General features: G+C 37.7%; 1 protein-coding gene across 10 annotated transcripts in view; it reads right to left on the bottom strand.

The window, feature by feature from the left end:
* The window catches only part of CDC14B (cell division cycle 14B), a 99,144-nt gene that overhangs the window by 45,879 nt on the left and 34,039 nt on the right, over window positions 1-19,226 (bottom strand). For 7 of the 10 annotated variants that reach the window (XM_073805965.1, XM_073805963.1, XM_073805964.1 and 4 more), the window contains 3 exons: window positions 9,863-9,953; window positions 9,243-9,318; window positions 6,811-6,903 (listed from right to left, as the gene is read on the bottom strand). In XM_073805965.1, the coding sequence (XP_073662066.1) occupies window positions 6,811-6,903; window positions 9,243-9,318; window positions 9,863-9,953 (260 nt within the window). Of the gene's footprint in view, window positions 1-6,810; window positions 6,904-9,242; window positions 9,319-9,862; window positions 9,954-11,295; window positions 11,855-19,226 lie in introns of those variants that run through there. The other 3 variants (XM_019940420.3, XM_033857842.2, XM_019940424.3) reach the window with 3 other exon arrangements.

Below are 19,226 nucleotides of genomic sequence, written 5' to 3'. Positions count from 1 at the left end.
GTAAGTAAATAAGATAAAATCACTCTCACAGCTCCTGCACAAATACCAGTAAGAAAAGAAAAGCATAAATCTCTCTAAACAATTCAGATGGCCTTATATTTCAATAGTTTTAACTTCTCAAATTACTTTTATTTGTATGTATAGTATGCTGGTATAATGATGCTCAATTTAGGTAAAAGGAAACTGGAACTCTAGAGTAGCAAATACATCTTTACCAAGGCCAGACTAATAAATGTGAGGGAATTGGCCTTGGGTATAAGCACACATGGATATATTCTATGTGAGTGGCAGGGACTTTTTTAAGACAAAGCAAAAATCTTGAATATTTAAAATAAAGGCACCTCATTTGTAAACACTGGCAAAAACAAACTACTAATTATAAATACTCTGAGTTATATAAAGCTGGCAGGCTACTACTTTCTAACCTCTGGTGTTAACTGCTCACCCAAGATCACACTGCTTGTTATTGATGGAAGAGGGCCTACTGCTCAAGTCTTATTTAAAGATAAGAAACCACACTGTGTAAAAGAAGTACTGAAACAAGAATAGGATCCAAAATTACACAGAACTTAACAGATCTGCAATCAAAGATCATAAATGGTCAGAGGGGCCATTTCTCTTTACTCTTTCCCAAGACTTGTTAGCCCCTAGCAAGTCTCACAGGCAGCTGAAATATCAGATAGGCTCAGTAAGGCGAAAAGGGAAGTAAAGTTCTGATGAATGCTGGTGACGACAGCCAGCTGCCTCCACCACAGGGCCTTTTCCTACGGCAGGGGGCCATGCTGGCCCCTTTCTGTGGCTCTGGTGCACCTCACACTGCCTGGTGTCTGGTTGCTATTTACCTCTGCCTGGTTGCTGTTTGCTCTGCCTTTCACAGGTACCCAGGAAGGGTGTTTGCCCAGGGATGGGTGTTTACAAAGACTTTGGCCATCCCACCGGGTTCTGTCTTCCAGTCTCTGTTGCCCTGTCTAGACTGCTATTTGCTGAACTGGATTCCCACCCACTGCTTCCAGATCCTCTCCCCTCAGCATTCCTTGTCCTAAGTTCTTGTCTAATGCCTTCACCCTGTAGCTACCTTAGCCCAGCATTGAGTACTCTGAGTCCAAAATAATTAAATCATTAAGAAAAATGGACAACAGGTTCAAAGGATCATCATTAAATAACAAATTAAGCCCCTGAGCTCTTATTACAACTGTTGAAGCAATCTCAAATTCAATGCAATTTAGGATTCTACTCAGATTGCTGAGTTAATATATTCCTAGAATTTGATTAGTATCACAGTTTTTAGTATAAGTGTTTACAAGGTAAACCATTCTGAAGGCTATAAAAATTGCTTAAAATAAAAATATAATACAGTGATACATTTTAAACAGGGAATCTATATGTTACCACAATTAGCTCTACCAAAGTAATCTACTGAACATCATAGGAGGGCAAATTTGCAAATTATGTACCAACAGTTTGCTTGTGTCATTTATTTTACACTCAGGATGCTTTAACCACGGAAAACTGTTAGAAACAATGGTTAATTTCCCAGGCAAGCCCTCAAAAGTACATTTAACCTATAGAAGAACTAAGTACTATGTATCTATAGGAAAATATAAATGCTGGGGCAGTAAGATGTAACCAAAGTTGATAATCAGTAAGATACAATGGTAACTTTCTTGTTTTTTAATATAAAAAGCAGATTTAAGGTGTAATAATGGTAGACAGAACCAAAAAAAGAGAAAGAGAATGACGTTTAGTAAGTGCTTAATTTGTGCCAGATAGTCTACCAAACTGAAATTAAAAGCTAGCTCAATCTGAACCTAAATCCCTAAACTTCATCCCCTATACAATGGCCTCTTCCAAATAACTGTTCGCAACTAGATATTAATGTTTGCACCTACTGGCGCAGTGGTTAAGAATCCACCTGCCAACGCAGGGGACACGGGTTCAATCCCTGGTCCGGGAAGATGCCACATGCCGCGGAGCAACTAAGCCTGTGCACCACAACTACTGAGCCTGTGCTCTGGAGCCTGTGAGCCACAACTACTGAAGCCTGCGTGCCTAGAGCCCGTGCTCTGCAAGAGAAGCCACTGCAATGAGAAGCCCGCTCACAGCAACGAAGAGTAGCCCCCACTCGCCGCAACTAGAGGAAGTCCGCACACAGCAACGAAGACCCAAAGCAGCCAAAAATAAGATAAATATATAAAAATAAATGAAAGTCTAGTTGTAAGTTCAGCTATTTCAATTCTTGATTTTAATGGCTGCTGTAACTAAAAAAGATACATTACCATGATACGTAAATGCAAATGCAGGAATGATTACACTTACTTTTTTAATCCCATTCAGCAATGATGTGCATTTGGTTAGTAAATGTCCAACTTCCCAAATGCTAATCAGGTGTTGGGAAAGTGCTGCACATTTTTAAAATGTTTAGCAAATGAGTTCAAAACCCAATGAAACATTATTTAAATGACTTTAAATAAGGTTTTAAAATTTTGTTTTGTGGCTATTCATGTAATACTTCAAAAACTGGTGATTAAAGGGAAACGGCCACTCTTTCTGCCTTCTCGGTAGGAAAATTCGTTTCAGGGTAACCAAAGAGCCCCAACTGAATGAGGGAAAGCTCAATTTCCATAAAAGTAAGCCAGCTAATAAGTGAAGGAGGAATGAAATAATTAGAAAAACGTGATACTGAAACCCTAATAAAATTATTGATTCAGGCAAGAATGATCAATTGTTGTTTAAAACACCAACATGCACGGTTGATGGGGAACTGAATATACAAACAGTTCCAAAATAACACCACACAGAATGCTTAAATCATAAGGAGAAAACAATATATTGAAGGGCTTTGATGGTTGGCACCTAATCCAGTGGTGCCGTTTTTAGCACCACTAATGGTAATTTAGGTATTACATGTCTTCTTAGGGGATACAACATATACTACTAATGCACAAGCCTATAGGTAAAACTTCCAGTTCACAAGAAATACAAAGAATGGAGAAACAAGTTAAAAAATACCACAAAGAAGAAACCAGAGAAATTCAAAAGGTGGAACTTTCTACAAGAAAATAGGTCTGGCCTCTTTATAAAAATCAGTGTTAGCAAAAAAAGGACCATGTGTGAGAGAGATTAAGGACACTACCACCACATGCAATGTGTGGTCCTGGATGAAATATTGGTTTGGACACTTTGGATCAATTGAGAAAGACGAATACAACCTGGGTATAAAGATGATAAAACATGTACTAAAGTGAAAGAACAGATCACTAACTAAAAAAATCAGGTGATAAAATTATACTGATGAATGTATCCTGCTTCTATAAATAAATATAAAAGTATTTTTTAAAGGAAGTTTTTCTAAATTTCTCAAGGGTCCAAATATGGGTTTTGCACATGACATTTTTTTATAGCAAAATGACCAAGTTTCAAACTTTTATTTTAGAAATACACTCTCAATCGTGAATTTGTTTTGAAAAGCACTTACTTTGCCACTTAGAATTTCACCTTTACTTGAAATGACAGGTTAAGTACCGCCACCCCAAAATCTGGCTAGTAAACAGCCACTGACTTATCACAACAGGGTAGCAAACTTATTATTTTGTAAAATGATATGGTTCACTTACCTTTTTGTTAAAAAAAAAAAACAAACAAAAAATCCAGTTATCTTTTATGTCCCTCAACTCTTTTATGGTGAGTGGTACAAAAAAATTTTTAGTTGCACCCTGATTTGTTACCCAATAATCTACCATTTCAGATAGTTGGCAAATCCATTTGCCAGGCCACATAAACTGTAATATTTAGAAATAAAATGTATTTGAAAAGTATGGGCATGTCAATCCTATTTTAAGTATTTGAGTATTTTAAGTACTTATAAAGCCTAACCTCTTCTGTTTTTAAGGTAAAATAATAAATATAATTACTAACATTTTATTCTCTCACTCTCTCCACTCTCTCCTTTTCAGTACACAAGAATGAAGGGAGAATGATTCCTTTCAGAGGCCCAGAGTTTAAAAGGACAGTCAGTCCTTTTAAATAAAATCAGTCCATTTGGAATACTTCCATCCTGTCTGTACTTCCTCCAGACTTTGTTTTTGTTTTAATATTACTACACCATCCTCTAAGTCAGTCATTAAAAAGACTTATTATCTCCAAAATTCCTCAAACAACTCCAGAAAAGGTCATCAGGCCTGAAGATCAATTTTGGGGGAATTCTCACTCATCTCTACAAATCTTTAATCAGAGGATCCAATAGACTTCAACCAGATTAAACCTACACTACTTACTTACTTTTGATGTTTAATCTTTTGGGGTATCCATATCACGTCTTGACGCTCCTTTCCTCCTATTAATAAACCTCCTCTTCTTAGAAGTTTTTCTCCCGTTTCCCCACCTAGCATCATTACAGCTCCAAGCTCCTACCTTAGCCAGCCAGTCATGGTGCAAAGACATTTACTACAGCCAAGAGCTGTAAACCTCCTGCCAACCTGGCTTCTAACTGAACAGAGGAATGAGCTCAAGTTCATTCCTTGAGTCCAAATCGCTTACCTGGCACTTTCCTAACCAATCAAATCAGTGCTGACCTGGGAGTGTAAAATCCTGGAAGGATTTCTAAATGTAAAATATATTAACTGTAGAAAAATAAACTTCTGCATGCCAAAATACAACCATAAACAAAGTCAAAAGGCCAACACCAAACTAGGAACAAGCATGCTAACACAGTTTCAATCAGTGTGCCAAGGGGTTACTGCTTTTTCACTAGCTATAAAAAAACAACAGCAACAAGATCTAAAAAGAGAGATTTCTTATCTCTAAAATTATCAAGTGTTTTGTTTCTAAGACAATGCTTGGTTTGCATGATGCCCACAGCTACCCTCTAAGGGGTTCTTTCACACTGAACTTACCATATCTGGCTACTCGAGACCCCACCGTTTTAGGGACATCTCATCTAACAAAGAAAGACAAATGACGGACTCCAGTGCAGCCCAGGCAAGCTCTGTGTGCTCTGATCAGAAGAACATTCGCTTAAGTGGAACTGCTTCAGCCATCCAGATTTTCTCCTGGGCAGCGTAATGACTTTTACTGTTACACCAGGGCCATTTCTCCACGGTTCCCTTTAATACTTTATGAACACCAAGAATTCTGGCTGTGTCCCTTTTCCTGTAAAGCTGTCACAATTTACTCTAATCCATGGCATTCCTCTCCCCAGTGACTGGCCAAGTAATGGGACAAATTACCCCAGTGAAAACAGCTACCTTCTCCATTCTTTTTCTTGGGACCCTGCAGAGGCTCTTTCCACCCACCCTCCCCCCTCAGGATTTTTGCTGCTAAGTACAATAAACATCAGGAGAGATGACAAAAGCCAAAAAACAAAAGTCCTTATCTGGGTAAGCTTAAAAAAAAATCAATTTTTAAGAGATATAATCTACAACCTGTGTTTCATACAGAGATGAAAATAAAACTTAGTTATCTCAGAAACATTTCTCTCAGTTACTTTTGTGAGCACAAATATAAAAACAAAACCCCGAAAGGCCTTAGTCATTGTTAATGATATACCTTAAACGTAGAAAAGGAAACTACCCGACTTTGAGGTGCAATTTCAACTAGTACCACCAAATTTTGGTCTTATCATTGTAAATTACAGACGTTCAAACTACATGTCAGAAAATTTTAAAAGAAAGCATGACAGAACCAAGTAGCAACCTGGGACAAGAACTTACCTCAAGAACTCCAACACCAATCCATTTTTTTTGCGGTACGTGGGCCTCTCACTGCTGTGGCCTCTCCCGTTGCAGGGCACAGGCTCTGGAGGCGCAGGCCCAGCGGCCATGGCTCACAGGGCCCAGCCGCTCCGCGGCATGTGGGATCCTCCCGGACCGGGGCATGAAACCGTGTTCCCTGAATTGGCAGGCGCACTCCCAACCATTGCGCCACCAGGGAAGCCCACCAATCCTTTTTTATCTGGAATAACTACTCGATATTCTTCTCCACTGAGTAGAACAACTAGCTTCCACACCACCAAAAACATGAGGACCACCACTCTGGAGGACCTCTTAGCTTATTCAGGAAAACCTGTTACTTAGGTACTCCTGAAGATGAAGGCAGGCACTAGATAAAATCTGCCTCTAAATAACCACTTTCCATGATATTTACAAATAAATGAAATTCATAACTCAGGAAATACTGGCTATTCCAAAGCATACTTCCAATGACCCAAAAAGACCAACCACTCAATGTTGTATGTAATCTACACAGTATGTTACCCATTTTCCTACAGTACCGACATGCCATGTCCTTATGGCATGTTTTGGTGTGTTTAGAATCACACCTTATTTAGGAAAACATTGCCTGTATTCAAATTATACAGCACTCTTACCTCATGTGATACCCTTTTGATGTTTTTTGTTTTTGTTTTTGTTTTAAATCAATTATTGGTCCTGATTCCACCTTCACAACTTTACTAAATGGATCACGAGTTAATAAAAACACAGATTTGGGGCATTATTTTCTAACCTTAAGTGCCGTAACACATAAAAAGGTTTTCACACTAGTTGCTCAATTTTTTTTTAAATAGACTTTTTTAGAGCAGTTTTAGGTTCAGAACAGCAAAACCGAGTATAAGGTACAGAGATCTCCCATATACCCCTTCCCCCCTCCATAGCCTTTCCCAGTTGGTCAATTTTTATAAAGCAAAACATGTTCTTTCTGGAAAGAAATCAAGATGTCTAAGAAAAAGTAATTTCAAAATTTCAACCACAAATTTAAAGTACCACTGTTGTATGTATTTTCACTAATACGTTAGAAAAGTAGTTAAATACTTACCATATAACATCCAACAAGGAAAGCAGCATTTGCCTGTTTTCTCTGATCAGGGCCAGTAAAATGAATAATTTTCTTCCTCATCATTGTAATGGACTGCATAAAGATAAACAGCTGTTAGTATTTCCTTTCTAATTTCAAGTTTTCTAAAACTTTATTTTGTGATTAAAATAAATTCCAAACCTCATAATGGTGAAGCATTCATATTAGCAGGACTTAAAAAGATAAACTTTGATACCCAAAAATACCATGTACCTTCCCATAGAAGACATACCCTTGGAGTAGAACAAATGTACAATTAAAGGGTGGGAGAGGAGAAACCTGAAACTAATATGATATCATAAATCAACTACACTTCAATTTTTTAAAAAGGTAGGAGAGAAGCTACGAACAGATACACTTTAAGTATGGACTACCTCTGAAAGAATACATAAAAAGTTGGAAAAGGTAGTAGCAGAGACCTTTTCTTTCCTTTTCCTACTGTCTGACTTTTTTTGTTAATCTCTTCCCAAAATCTTTAAATTAACATCAAAGGGTATAAGAACGGGCAAAAATAATTCATTCTGTTAGAAATCAGGATAGTGAATGGGGTAGGGAGGGGTGGAGTGAGGAGGGTGGTACAGAGATAACCAAGAGAGCACAAGTGGGCTCTTCTGGAGTGTTGCTAATGTTCTGTTCTTGTTCTTGATCCAGATGACTATCCATGTATATTCAGTTTGTAAAATTCATTGAGCTGTATATTCACGATCTATACATCTTTCTGTATATACATTGTGCTTCAATAAAAAGTTAAAAATAAAAAGGATATGGAATTTAAAAACCAAAGGAACACATGATTTATTAGCTCTTCCTCACCTGTACTTCACAAATGTGAGTAGACAACATTTCAAGTAAGGGTAAGAAACAGGATATATTCAGTTGAATAAGCACAGTATTCTTTTGCTTCTGTGAGCCAATGTTTGGGTATTTCAATGATGAATGTTACATATTTTCTTTTAGTTGTTTACATAGAGTAAGAAATCCAAGTTGATTTAAAGAAAAACAACAACCCAACCAGCCCTCAAGCAGCATACACACAAGACACTCTTAATAGAAATTCTCAACACACTTTTACCTCTATTAATTGAATAGGAATTAAGTTTCAGTCAGGTGGGATGGTCAACACTGCAAGCTGTTCTGGTAAATAATTTTTTTTTAAAGTTTGAAAAAAGGACAAATATGTTCTTGGTTGACCCAAAGATAAAAGGATGGCCAAGTATGTTTAAAACAAACAAAAAACTTTCAAAATTAAAGTAAAGGAACACCAGTAGGGGAAAAGGAAATTATTTTTAGCTTCTCAGCCCTGTATGAAACAAAAAACCTGCCACTAGCAACTGGAAAAACGGGATGGGGGGAACATAAATACCCAAGGCCACAAATGCTTATATTCCTGTTCCAGGGAGGAATAAAGTCCAGAAAGAAGAGTCTCCATCTCTGTAGACATCTCTAGTGAATACAAATTTAATAGAAAAAAGAGAAAGCAACGCTGCAACTTCCTTTTTACATATTAGTAACTTCTGACAGATGCTTCTAGCATTTATGGTGTGGAATTTTAAGTTTGATGTTCAAGGGGAAATAGATCTGCCTTACTCACCCATAAATTTTTAGTATAATTTAATTTTTAATTGAAAATGAATTTTATTTCTGTGTCGTAGTTTAATAAGTAATCAGCTGAATAAACTTTTTTTAAAAAGCACCTGCCCCCCCAAATCCAGTATTTCTACTTGAGAATATACAGTGACTCTTAGAATTGCTAGCAGTATATGAACACCTTTTATTGTACATGACCAACAATTCAGAGTTTTTAAAATAAATGAATAAGGTCTAAGTTCAAACTAATAGTAATACACTCTTAAAATTCAGTGATACAGTCTTAAAGACTGTATGCTGTCTGCCCTTGCTTCTCTGCTCCTTAATCATATGCGTAAAGGGTCATAGTGAAGAGTCACAAGTAGTACAATATCATGCGAGATTCATAATGAAATAAAGTAAGATGAATCCAATTTCTCTTAGTTTTCCTAACACCCCCTATCAAAGTGAAGGCAGAAAGAACAATGACCAAAGGAAGGAAAGCTCCTCTTGTTAGGTGACAGCTCCACTGGCTCAGACAATAAGAGGTTCACTTTATTGACTATCTGAACTTTGGCTTTTCAAGTATATGAGCATCACCAATCCAAACCAGAACCAAATGACCCAAACTTAAGCCATTCATCAAAACTCTGGTAAACAAATAGATATACTATGACTTTATAAAACAATAAACCACATGTATGTCTCAAACACCACTCCAGTGAAAAACATGACATTTCCCTTTTAAAAACAGATTTCCCTTCCTCCCTGCAAGATCAGGCTAACAATGATTACTTAAGTGAAATCTTCCGTAAGGAATACTTTACCTTTAATTTCTTATTAATCTTGCAGCAATATCTGTAAACCATTGCTAGATTGAGTGGTCCAAAATCTGCGTAGAAGCTGCAAAAATGAAAAACAAAAATGTGTATGTATATTCCAGATGCTTTGAATATAAATGCCTTTTTGTAGCTACAACATCAAAATAAAGCAAGAAAGCACACACCAAATTATTATAGGTCACACAACTTAAAGGTACTGCCTTACTAATGGAAGAAATACTCTGGTAAAAGATGACTATTAAAATACCTGACAAGTGTTAAAATGCCTAAATCTAACCTCAAATAACAAAAACACTTTCTGAATAAAAAAGCTGTTTTTCCACACATTTTTTTCCACTGGCAAAAACACAACATCTTAGTACTCTAGTTTATATCTCATTATACTGTAAACTGTTAAAATTTCAAATGTAAATTGTTAAATTTAGGAAGGTTCTTTCATTCTGATTTTTTTCCCTAAGGATCTATTTTATTACCAAGGGTTAAAGCAAAAAGTATCCTGCAACTAACAGTCAACGGATTTGTAATGTTCCAATTTTATAAACATACCTTTAGATTCTTCAAAATAAAAAAACGTTACTAACAATCTTTGAAAAAGCAATACTTACTTTTCATATTCAAGTTCATTATCTATGCTGAAATAATGTACATTTGATGAACTCTTTGGTCTGCTGTAGAGAATGGCAAAACAAAGGCGATCTGAAATGGAAAAATTGTAATGTTCCTTCCTTCACATCATTAAAAAACGTTTCATATATCATGTTGCAACTCTTTTCAGATGAAGTCAAATTTTTATTTTTTTCCCATGCATGTTTCAGATGGTAAGGTTATCAGTGAGTAACTTCAAAATGTTCTGGCTATTTTGGTGGGTAATAATAAGTAAGCAATTTTTAAAAAGGAGAAATTGCCTTTAATATAAGTTTCAACAGCGGTAAATGACTTTTCATACAGCGATACGGCTTGATTTCTGGAAAACTTTACCCTGGACTAAGAAATTTCGGTAAATGGCAGCATGCATTTGATAGCTAGACCACCAGCCTGGATGACTTTCCCTATGTTTCGCTATGTTTTCAAGACATCCTGAAAAGTCATTTCAATAAGAAACTATGTTTTAAGTAAAGAGAAAACGCTTTCAAAATTGCTTCAAAATTAGTTTACGGCTATAACACACAAAACAAACCACATGTTTATCCAATGTTCTTAGGGGTCGCTACTTATTTTTTGATTCGGAATCACTACTTTTGTAATGATTTTTACAATCGGACCATTCATTATAGCAGAGGCAAATAAGAGTATTCTGCAGGATGAGTATGAGATGAACCTGCGTTGCATAAAAGCAGTTAGGCTGCTGTGAGGTTTAGCAAGAATGGTAACAGGGTAAGGTTCAGAGGCGCCACCCTTCCTCTCCTGCCCCACCCCAAAAGGAATTGCCTAAAAATCCTTGGTGAAGCAAAGTCATCCTTAATACCTAGCAGTAGTAATACTAGTAATAGTGCTAGTAGAATACTTAGACTCAAACTGTGGCAAAATTAAGTACAGCCCTTAAAATAGTAAGGAACAAAGGACGCCAGCTGGCATCCTTTCCCCAAATAGTCATTTAAACAATTTTTATAACAGTAATTTAAACAATTCAGTACACACAATTGCTGTATTTATTTCCCTATAAACGCCTCAACTTAAATGTCCTGCAACCACAGACACCCAAACGGATGACGGGGCTGACTCCTTTTCAACCAAAAATGACCCTTGATCCCCATGCAGTGACTACGGATTTTGCTCCCTGAGGTGGAGAGCCCACCAGCCATGGTGTAAGGACACAAGGGTCCGAACTGCACACATCTGTGCGGATTCGCCCCAAGGCAGGACCACGCCTGGTGACTAGGAGTCCCAGGAAGCCACCCACTCCCAAGAGACAGCATCGGCCCTGGCACCGAAGCTTAAAGGCACATCTTGGTCATCAATGGGGGCCTCCTCGACCCCCGTGCACTGCCCGATGCCCTCTAAACAGGGGGTGTCCCGAGGGCGCGCTCTCCACACTAACCTTTGATCACCTCGGTCACCAGAAGGGTCCCTGCGCCCTTCAGGCTCATGATCCACAGCATCTGGACGGCGGGGCGGAGGGAAGGACCGGGTGGCCAGGGAGCAACTCGCAGAGAGAGGAGGGCCGTGACTACACCCCCGAAGTTTAAAAAACAAAAAAGTTTAAAGGGACACGCCCAAACACTGGGCACAGCGACGCCCTTCGGCTGGCCACCACACCGCAAGCCCGGGAGAGCCAACCCGGAAGTTCAAAACTTCTCAAACTCCCCAGACGGGGTAACGAAGGAGCGGGGCGCGGAAACCAGCCCCAGGCGCCGGGGCTGAGCTTCGCCCCGCCTCGGGGACACCTGGCGGTCGTCTGCAGCGCCAGGGCGCTCTAGCGCCGCAATTCTGCGCTCAAAGTCGGCGTGTGCGGCAAAGGCTCAGACAGGCAAATGCGAAGAAAGCGGCTCCCAAAGCGACTAAAAGGATTTCTCGGAAGAGAAGGGTTCAGCGGTGGATCTGACCGTCAGCCTCGTGCTTGGCCGCCCTTGCCTCCGCCACGAGGGGGCACTGCAGCCAGGCTGGGCTGAGAGGCCAGCGGCCAGGCTCGAGGACCCCGGCCGGCCTGGAGCTCCGTCCTCTCTGGAGTCGAAACCCGCTGAATGTCGGGCTCGCCTGAGTGCTGGTGTCTCATTTAAAATGCAGCACTTTAAAACTGTTCAAAATTTAAAGGTATGCCTAAAGCCGAGGTCATTCATTCCTTTAAGGGCCTCAGATTTTGCCTCAGAAAAATATTAGGATGGTTGAAAAAAATTCTGACACCATGGTAAACGACAATTTATTTTCTAAACCTAAGTTCCTATGTTAGTATCAAGTGAGAAAAAAATAAGTTGCAGTATGAGTACGGTCCCAATTTTGTTATCTATAATATGGTAGTGGGATTATGGTTGATTTTTATTCCCTCCTGTATTCTTCTAAATTTCCTACAGAAAAGTGTTACTTTAATAATCCGTGAAAAAAATTTTCAATGACTCTCCCTTAAAACGAACAAGCAATACAGTAACAACTCTTTCCCAAGAATTACACTTTATTTATCATCTCAATACAATATACACATTATATATCACAATATATACATTTTTGCCTCAAAAGTAAAGCTGCATACCTACTACCCTTATTTAAACTTCCAGATCAAAGACTTTAAATGCAAAAAAAAAAAACCATTAATTATTTTTTAATAAAGAATGCCTTTCTAAATGAAACAAAATCTAAAAGCCATGAGAATCTGTTAAACTAATAAGCATTTTTAAATGGTCTTCATGGCAATAAACACAAATTCAAGGGATAAACTGGAAAAATATTTCAAGTACATCTCAAGAAGATGCCCAACTTCAATTTTATGTTATTGCAAAAATGCAAATTTAAACTACAAGGTACTACTTTTCCTTCAGACTGGCAAAAATGAAAGGAGTTTGATAAGGCACTGTGTTGGTGAGGTGGGGAAACAGGTACTCTCACTGCCTGTGGGTTAGAACATAAACTGGGACAACCTCCATGAAGGGCAACAAAGGGCAATTTGGCAGAAATTTTCAAGACTGAAAATTGAACACGGGCAAGATTGCCAAGATGGACAGCGTTATAGGTGTTTACAGGCTGGATGATTTATAGGTGTGTATTTAAAACACAAATGTATATGATTGTATACGAAATCTTGCATATCTCTGGAAGGAAACACAAGAAACTGGTGTTTGCCTTTATAAGGGGAAACTGAGTATCTGTATATAGGGAAGGGTAAGAAAGATTTATTCGTTTTTGTAACTTTTGAATTTTGTAACATATATTACCTATTCAAAATTATGAAGCTTTTGAAAAGTGAACCTGTGGGCTAAAAGTGTTTTCCCAAGGCTGACTCTTCATCAAGATATGAAGCATTCAGTAAACGTAGTATAAGACAATATGGAAAATGTCCTTTGCACACATTTAAATAACAGAACTTCTTAGTAACCTCTTGCTTGCTACCATCTCTTGAAATCCAGTTTCTTTTAACAAACCCAAATAAAACTGGAAGGAAATGGGGAGAGGTTTTCCCTCCAAGTCCAAACCTGAAATTCAGTTCCCTAGGAAATATTTTATATATTATAGTTCGAGGAGGAATCACTGATATTTTATGTCCAATTATCTCTGCACAATATATTCTCAAAATTCTATTGTTAGAGTCATACTGTGATAAAACACAACAGAGGCTAGAGTGCTGGGATGAGAGCTATTTATTAGAAACCTGAAGCTAGAAAACAGGTCTCTTTACGTTTTGCTTAAAAGTTCGTGATTAGGGCTTCCCTGGTGGCACAGTGGTTGAGAGTCCGCCTACTGATGCAGGGGACGCGGGTTCGTGCCCCGGTCTGGGAAGATCCCACATGCCTCGGAGCGGCTGGGCCCGTGAGCCATGGCCGCTGAGCCTGCGCGTCCGGAGCCTGTGCTCCGCAACGGGAGAGGCCACAACGGTGAGAAGCCCGCGTACCGCAAAAAAAAAATAAAAATAAAAGTTCATGATTAAACTTATAATCCTATTGTAAACACACGTATCCTCCCTTTAATGTGTTTGTTGTCCTCCCTTTAATGTGTATGTTGTCAAAAACTGAAGTGGTAAACTCTCTTCCCTCTATACCCCATCACATAATGTCACCATTCCTGCTTCTTTGACTGATATAATACAGTAGAAAGAAATGAAATCTCATGGTTTTAAAATACTGACAAAAACATTCAAAATCCATCCTTGTGCCAAATTTGTCTACAGTTCTGATTTGGCTTTTGGGCCTCCAGTTTACTACTTCTTTCTTTAATAAATATTTGTTAAATAAATGAATAACATTTTCCTGCATAACAACTAGCTATCTGGGGGACAGTTAATCATAAAACAGAGAGAGGTATGTTCTAAACCAGGGGTCCCCAACCCCCAGGCCATGGACCAGTACTTGTCCGTGGCCTGTTAGGAACCGGGTGGAACAGCAGGAGGTGAACAGCGGGCAAGAAAGCAAAGCTTCATCTGTATTTACAGCCGCTCCCCATTGCTGGCATTACCACCTGAGCTCTACCTCCTGTCAGATCAGCGGTGGCATTAGATTCTCATAGGAGCGTGAACCCTACTGTGAACTGCGCGTGGGAGGGATCTAGGCTGCGCGCTCCTTATGAGAATCTAATGCCTGATCATCTGAGGTGGAGCTGATGCAGTGAGCTGGGAAGCGGCTTGCAAATACAGATTATCATTAGCAGAGTGGTTTGACTGCACAGAGACCATAATAAATCAATGTGCTTGAATCATCCTGAAACCATTCCCTCCCTCCCCTGCCCCATCCTTGGAAAAACTGTCTTTCACGAAACTGGTGCCTGGTGCCAAAAAGGTTGGGGACCACTGTTCTAAACCAATTGAGAAATATATATAGCAGTCAGGTGGCAATGATAATACAGTATCTACGTTTTAGTAGAAACGATTAAAATAACTCTACTATGGACACAATGAACTTCTCACTATTTCTGTTCCCCCCTGGAACTAGACTGACTTCACAAGTCCTGGCAGAGGAAATGGAGAAGTGCAAGGCTTCTCTATTAGATAGGGAAGTCTGCCCTTGGTGAGCTAACTGTAAGAAAAGCAGAAGAGAGAATCACACCCCTCGGGAACAAGAGAGAACAGGCCAAAGAACAGGCTCCACCTGAACAGTGACTGTCCCTCAGAGAGGGTCAATAGCCATCGCTCTCATCTATTATTAGTCCCTTATTCTTTGAGATAAGTAGTGACCAAGGGGAGCAGAAGAAGAAATGTTCATAAAACTACTGATTAATAAAAAGAAGCAGTATCCCCTAAAACAATGGCAGCTAACAATTATTGAGAGTTTAGTGCCAGGTATTATATTAATAAGCTCATTACAGCCTACAAAGCAAATACTACTACAACTACCAATATTTTCCCAGAAAGGAAGCCTAACCTTAAAGAGGCAAAATGACTAACCTGAGCAGAGTCACAAAACTTGTACAGTAGCAGAATTAGGATCTGAACACAGACTATTTGGGTGAAGCTTGAGATTTTTAAATTCCTGCCTCAGAGACTTGCCTTAATATAAAGCAATAGTAATTAAAACAATACTATTTTAGCACAGCAACACAGAAACATGAACCAAGGCATATATGAAAACCTAGTATATGAGAAAACTGGCTTTTCAAATCAGTCACAAAGAAAGCCATATTCAATAAGGGACAAATGTCAAAGTATGAAAAGAAAATGAGGTTCCAATCTCACATACTATATAAAACAAATACCAGTTGAAATAAGTTTTTAAAATCTTTCAGGTAACTATAAAATTATAGCAAATAATTTTACAATTTAAATGGGGTTTTTAAGCATGACACAAAACTCAAAAGTTATAAAGGAAAATAAGCAACAGAAACTTACAGAAAATATATAATAAAGGGCTAATCATCACAACTGATAAAAAGTATCTGTAAAGCAATATAATAACCCAACAGAAAATAAAAATCTATAAAGGCTACGAACACTCAATTCAGAAAAGAAATACAAATAGCCAATAGCATATTAAAAGAAAATTAATCTTACCAGTGGCTCAACATTAAAAAGTCCAACATCATGAATAGATTACAGAAGAAAGCCACATAATTATGTCATTAACTACAGAAGTCATTAAAATCAACTCATTCCCAATTAAGCCTTTATACAATGGGACTAAAAGAGAACTTCCTTAAACTGATAGATTATCTTCCAAATACCTCTAGCAAAATATAATACTTCATGCCTTAACTTTGTAAGTATCTCCCTGAAATGAAAAACAAGAAAAAAATTCCTACTACCATTACTCCTATTTAATAATGTAATAACTGGAAATACTCACTGATGCCAAGATAAGAAAAAGAAATAAGAGAGAAGACTTAGAAAGGAAGAAACAAAATTGTCCTTATTTACAGACGATTGTCTGCCTAGAAATTACAAAAGAATCTGCAGACAAACTATTAGAATAAATAAATGTTTGTAAACATTTATTTATTTCTACATATAGATGATTAACACAAAAATCAGGAGTTTTTCTATATACGACTTGTAATAACTAATTTATGAAATATAAGTGCTTAATTATTTATGGACATGAAAAGATAAAGCAGGGTTTTTCTAAAATTTTATTTTATTTATTTTTTTGTACAGCAGGTTCTTATTAGTTAGCCATTTTATACATATTAGTTTATATATGTCAATCCCAATTTCCCAATTCATCACACACACCCCCCATAAAGCAGGTTTTTAATGGGAAGATTCAATGTCACAAAGATGGTAATTTCCCTCAAACTAAATGCAACTCTTATCAATATCTCAACAGAGCTTTCCACAGAACCTAACAAGCTGATCCCAAAATTAATCTAGAAGACCACAGGGCCAAGAAGAACTGAGACCATTTTGAAAACAAACAAGAAGGGAGCCCTTGCCCTACCAAATATTAAAACTTAAAATAATTTAGGCTTGTAGAATTGGAACAGATATACTAGATCTTTATCTATTATATACAACAGCCCAGTAAGAGACTACACATACACAGAAACTTCCCTTATGACACGCATTACACATCAATGGGAAAAGTAAGAATGCTCAACACACATGGTGTGGTGACAATTGGTTGTCCATATTGTCTGGGGTGGAAGGAGGGGGGAAATTCACGATCCTCATCTCATACCACAGGCCACCAACCCCCAAAGAAGAAAAAAATCTCAGGTGGATTAAAAGCCTAGCTATGAGAAGAAAAGCTTTGCCAAGTCTTAGAATATAGAAAAATAACTCATAACAGTGGAGTAGGGATTGATTTTTTTTAAAACAAGATTTAAAAAGCCGAAACTATAAAGCAAAAGATTGAGAAATTTGATTATATGAATATGCAATGTTTCTGCTCAACATAAGACCCCAAAAACAAAATTTAAAAAGATAACTCACAGACTAGGAAGATAGGTACAATGCATAAAAGCAACAAGGATTAGTATTCAGAATTTACAAAGAACTATGAATCAAAGTGGTACTTTCTCACAGTTGAATATTATATACCAGTAAGAATGAGTGAATGAACTTTGACCATGCACAACATCATGGATGACTCTCAATAACACACTGTAGTGAAAGAAGCCAAACAAGAGTATGGCTTCATCACACAGTCTGACTCCATTCAAATGGATTTCAAAGGCAGACAAATCTATGGCAATTAAAAATTATGATAGTGTTTATTCTTGGTAGGGGAGTGACTGTGAAAGAGCACAAAGGAGTAGTTTCTAGGGTATAGTGATATTCTCTTTCTCAATCTCTCTGCTAGTTACTTACCCATGATGTACAAAGCTGTCAATCAAGTTCACTTTGTGCACATTTCTGTGTATGTATGAATCATTACAACACATTACAGAGATCTGTGTATATTATAAAATAAATTAGACTTCAGTTATGTTATACTGAATTAAAAGTTATATGTGTGGTAGTTATGCTCCACTAGCTGGGTCACAAAAGTAGGAAGATTTATAACTGTTCTTACTAACCAGTGATAGACATATGTCATGAATAAAAAATAAACCTTTACTTGTTACATGCCACTAAGATGTTGGGGTTGTCATCACAGCATAACCTAGCCTATCCTGAATGTTACATATCTTTAGATATTTAAGTCTTAAACTAAGACACAAAATGCAAAAGCTATAAAAAGAAAGGATTTGATAAATTTACAAAAGACACCATTAAAATATTTTTAGAAAGGGGGTGGGAAGAAAGTAGAATACAGGATTCAACCTGAAAAAACTCCCAACAGCCAAAGCTGGAACAATTTGAGCAATGAAGTAAGTCCATAATATTGGATTATAACTGAAAGTATAAAGTAAATATGAGGACTTCCCTGGTGGTCCAGTGGTTAAGACTTTGCCTTCCAATGCAGGGGGTTCGGGTTTGATCCCTGGTCAGAGAGCTAAGATCCCACATGCCTTGTGGCCAAAAAGACCAAAACATAAAACAGAAGAAATATTTTAACAAATTCAGTGAAGACTTTAAAAATGGTCCACATCAAAAAAAAATAATCTTTAAAAAAATTTTTTTAAATAAATAAATATGCATGAATATATGCTCATATAAAAAAGTGATTGAATAAATAAATGAAGAGACCAATCTTCCTTATACAAGAATTCCAAGTAATATATACAGATACTTCCCTCTAAGAGGTAGAGCTTAACTCTCCTCAACTTCGAGTATGGGTTGGACTTAGTGACTTGCTTCCAAAGAATATACTGAGTTGGCCAAAAAGTTCGTTCGTTCCCCCCATAACATCTTGTGAAAAACCCGAATGAACTTTTTGGCCAGCCCAACAGTATGGAAAGGAAAAGATAGTAACTTTACAGAGGAGAAACCTGGCCAACACTACTTCAACCAAGTGTTCATAATTCATCAGTGATGTTATGTGGATGTCATGTACCCCCAGATGTGATCCAACAAGAAGGGTGCTTCTCCTGTATGGTACTTTATTCCAAAAATCCAGTCTAGTCATTAGAAAATATCAAACAAAATTTGAGGGACATTCTACAAAATACCTGACCAATACTCATCAAAACTGTCAATATCATGAAAAACATAACTGAGAAACTCTCATGAACCTTAGTGGCTAAGGAGATGACAACTAAATGCAAGGTGGTATCCTAGATTAAATGATGGAATAGAAAAAGGACATTAATGGGAAAACCGGGGAAACATGAATAAAGTCTGGAGTATATGTAACAGTAACATACCAACCAGTGTTGGTTTCTTAACGCCACATGGTAATGCAGGATGATGTTATGAACCAAATTGTGCCTCCCCTCCCCACAAATTCATATGCTGAAGCCCTAGCCCTCAGTGTGCCTGTATTTAGCGATAGGGCCTTTAAAGAGGTAATTAAG

The sequence above is a fragment of the Tursiops truncatus genome, chromosome 6 (genome assembly GCF_011762595.2).
Source record: "Tursiops truncatus isolate mTurTru1 chromosome 6, mTurTru1.mat.Y, whole genome shotgun sequence".
Classification (NCBI taxonomy): Eukaryota; Metazoa; Chordata; class Mammalia; order Artiodactyla; family Delphinidae; genus Tursiops; species Tursiops truncatus.
Note: the sequence above shows the minus strand (reverse complement) of the source record. Positions and strands in the feature narration are given on the sequence as shown.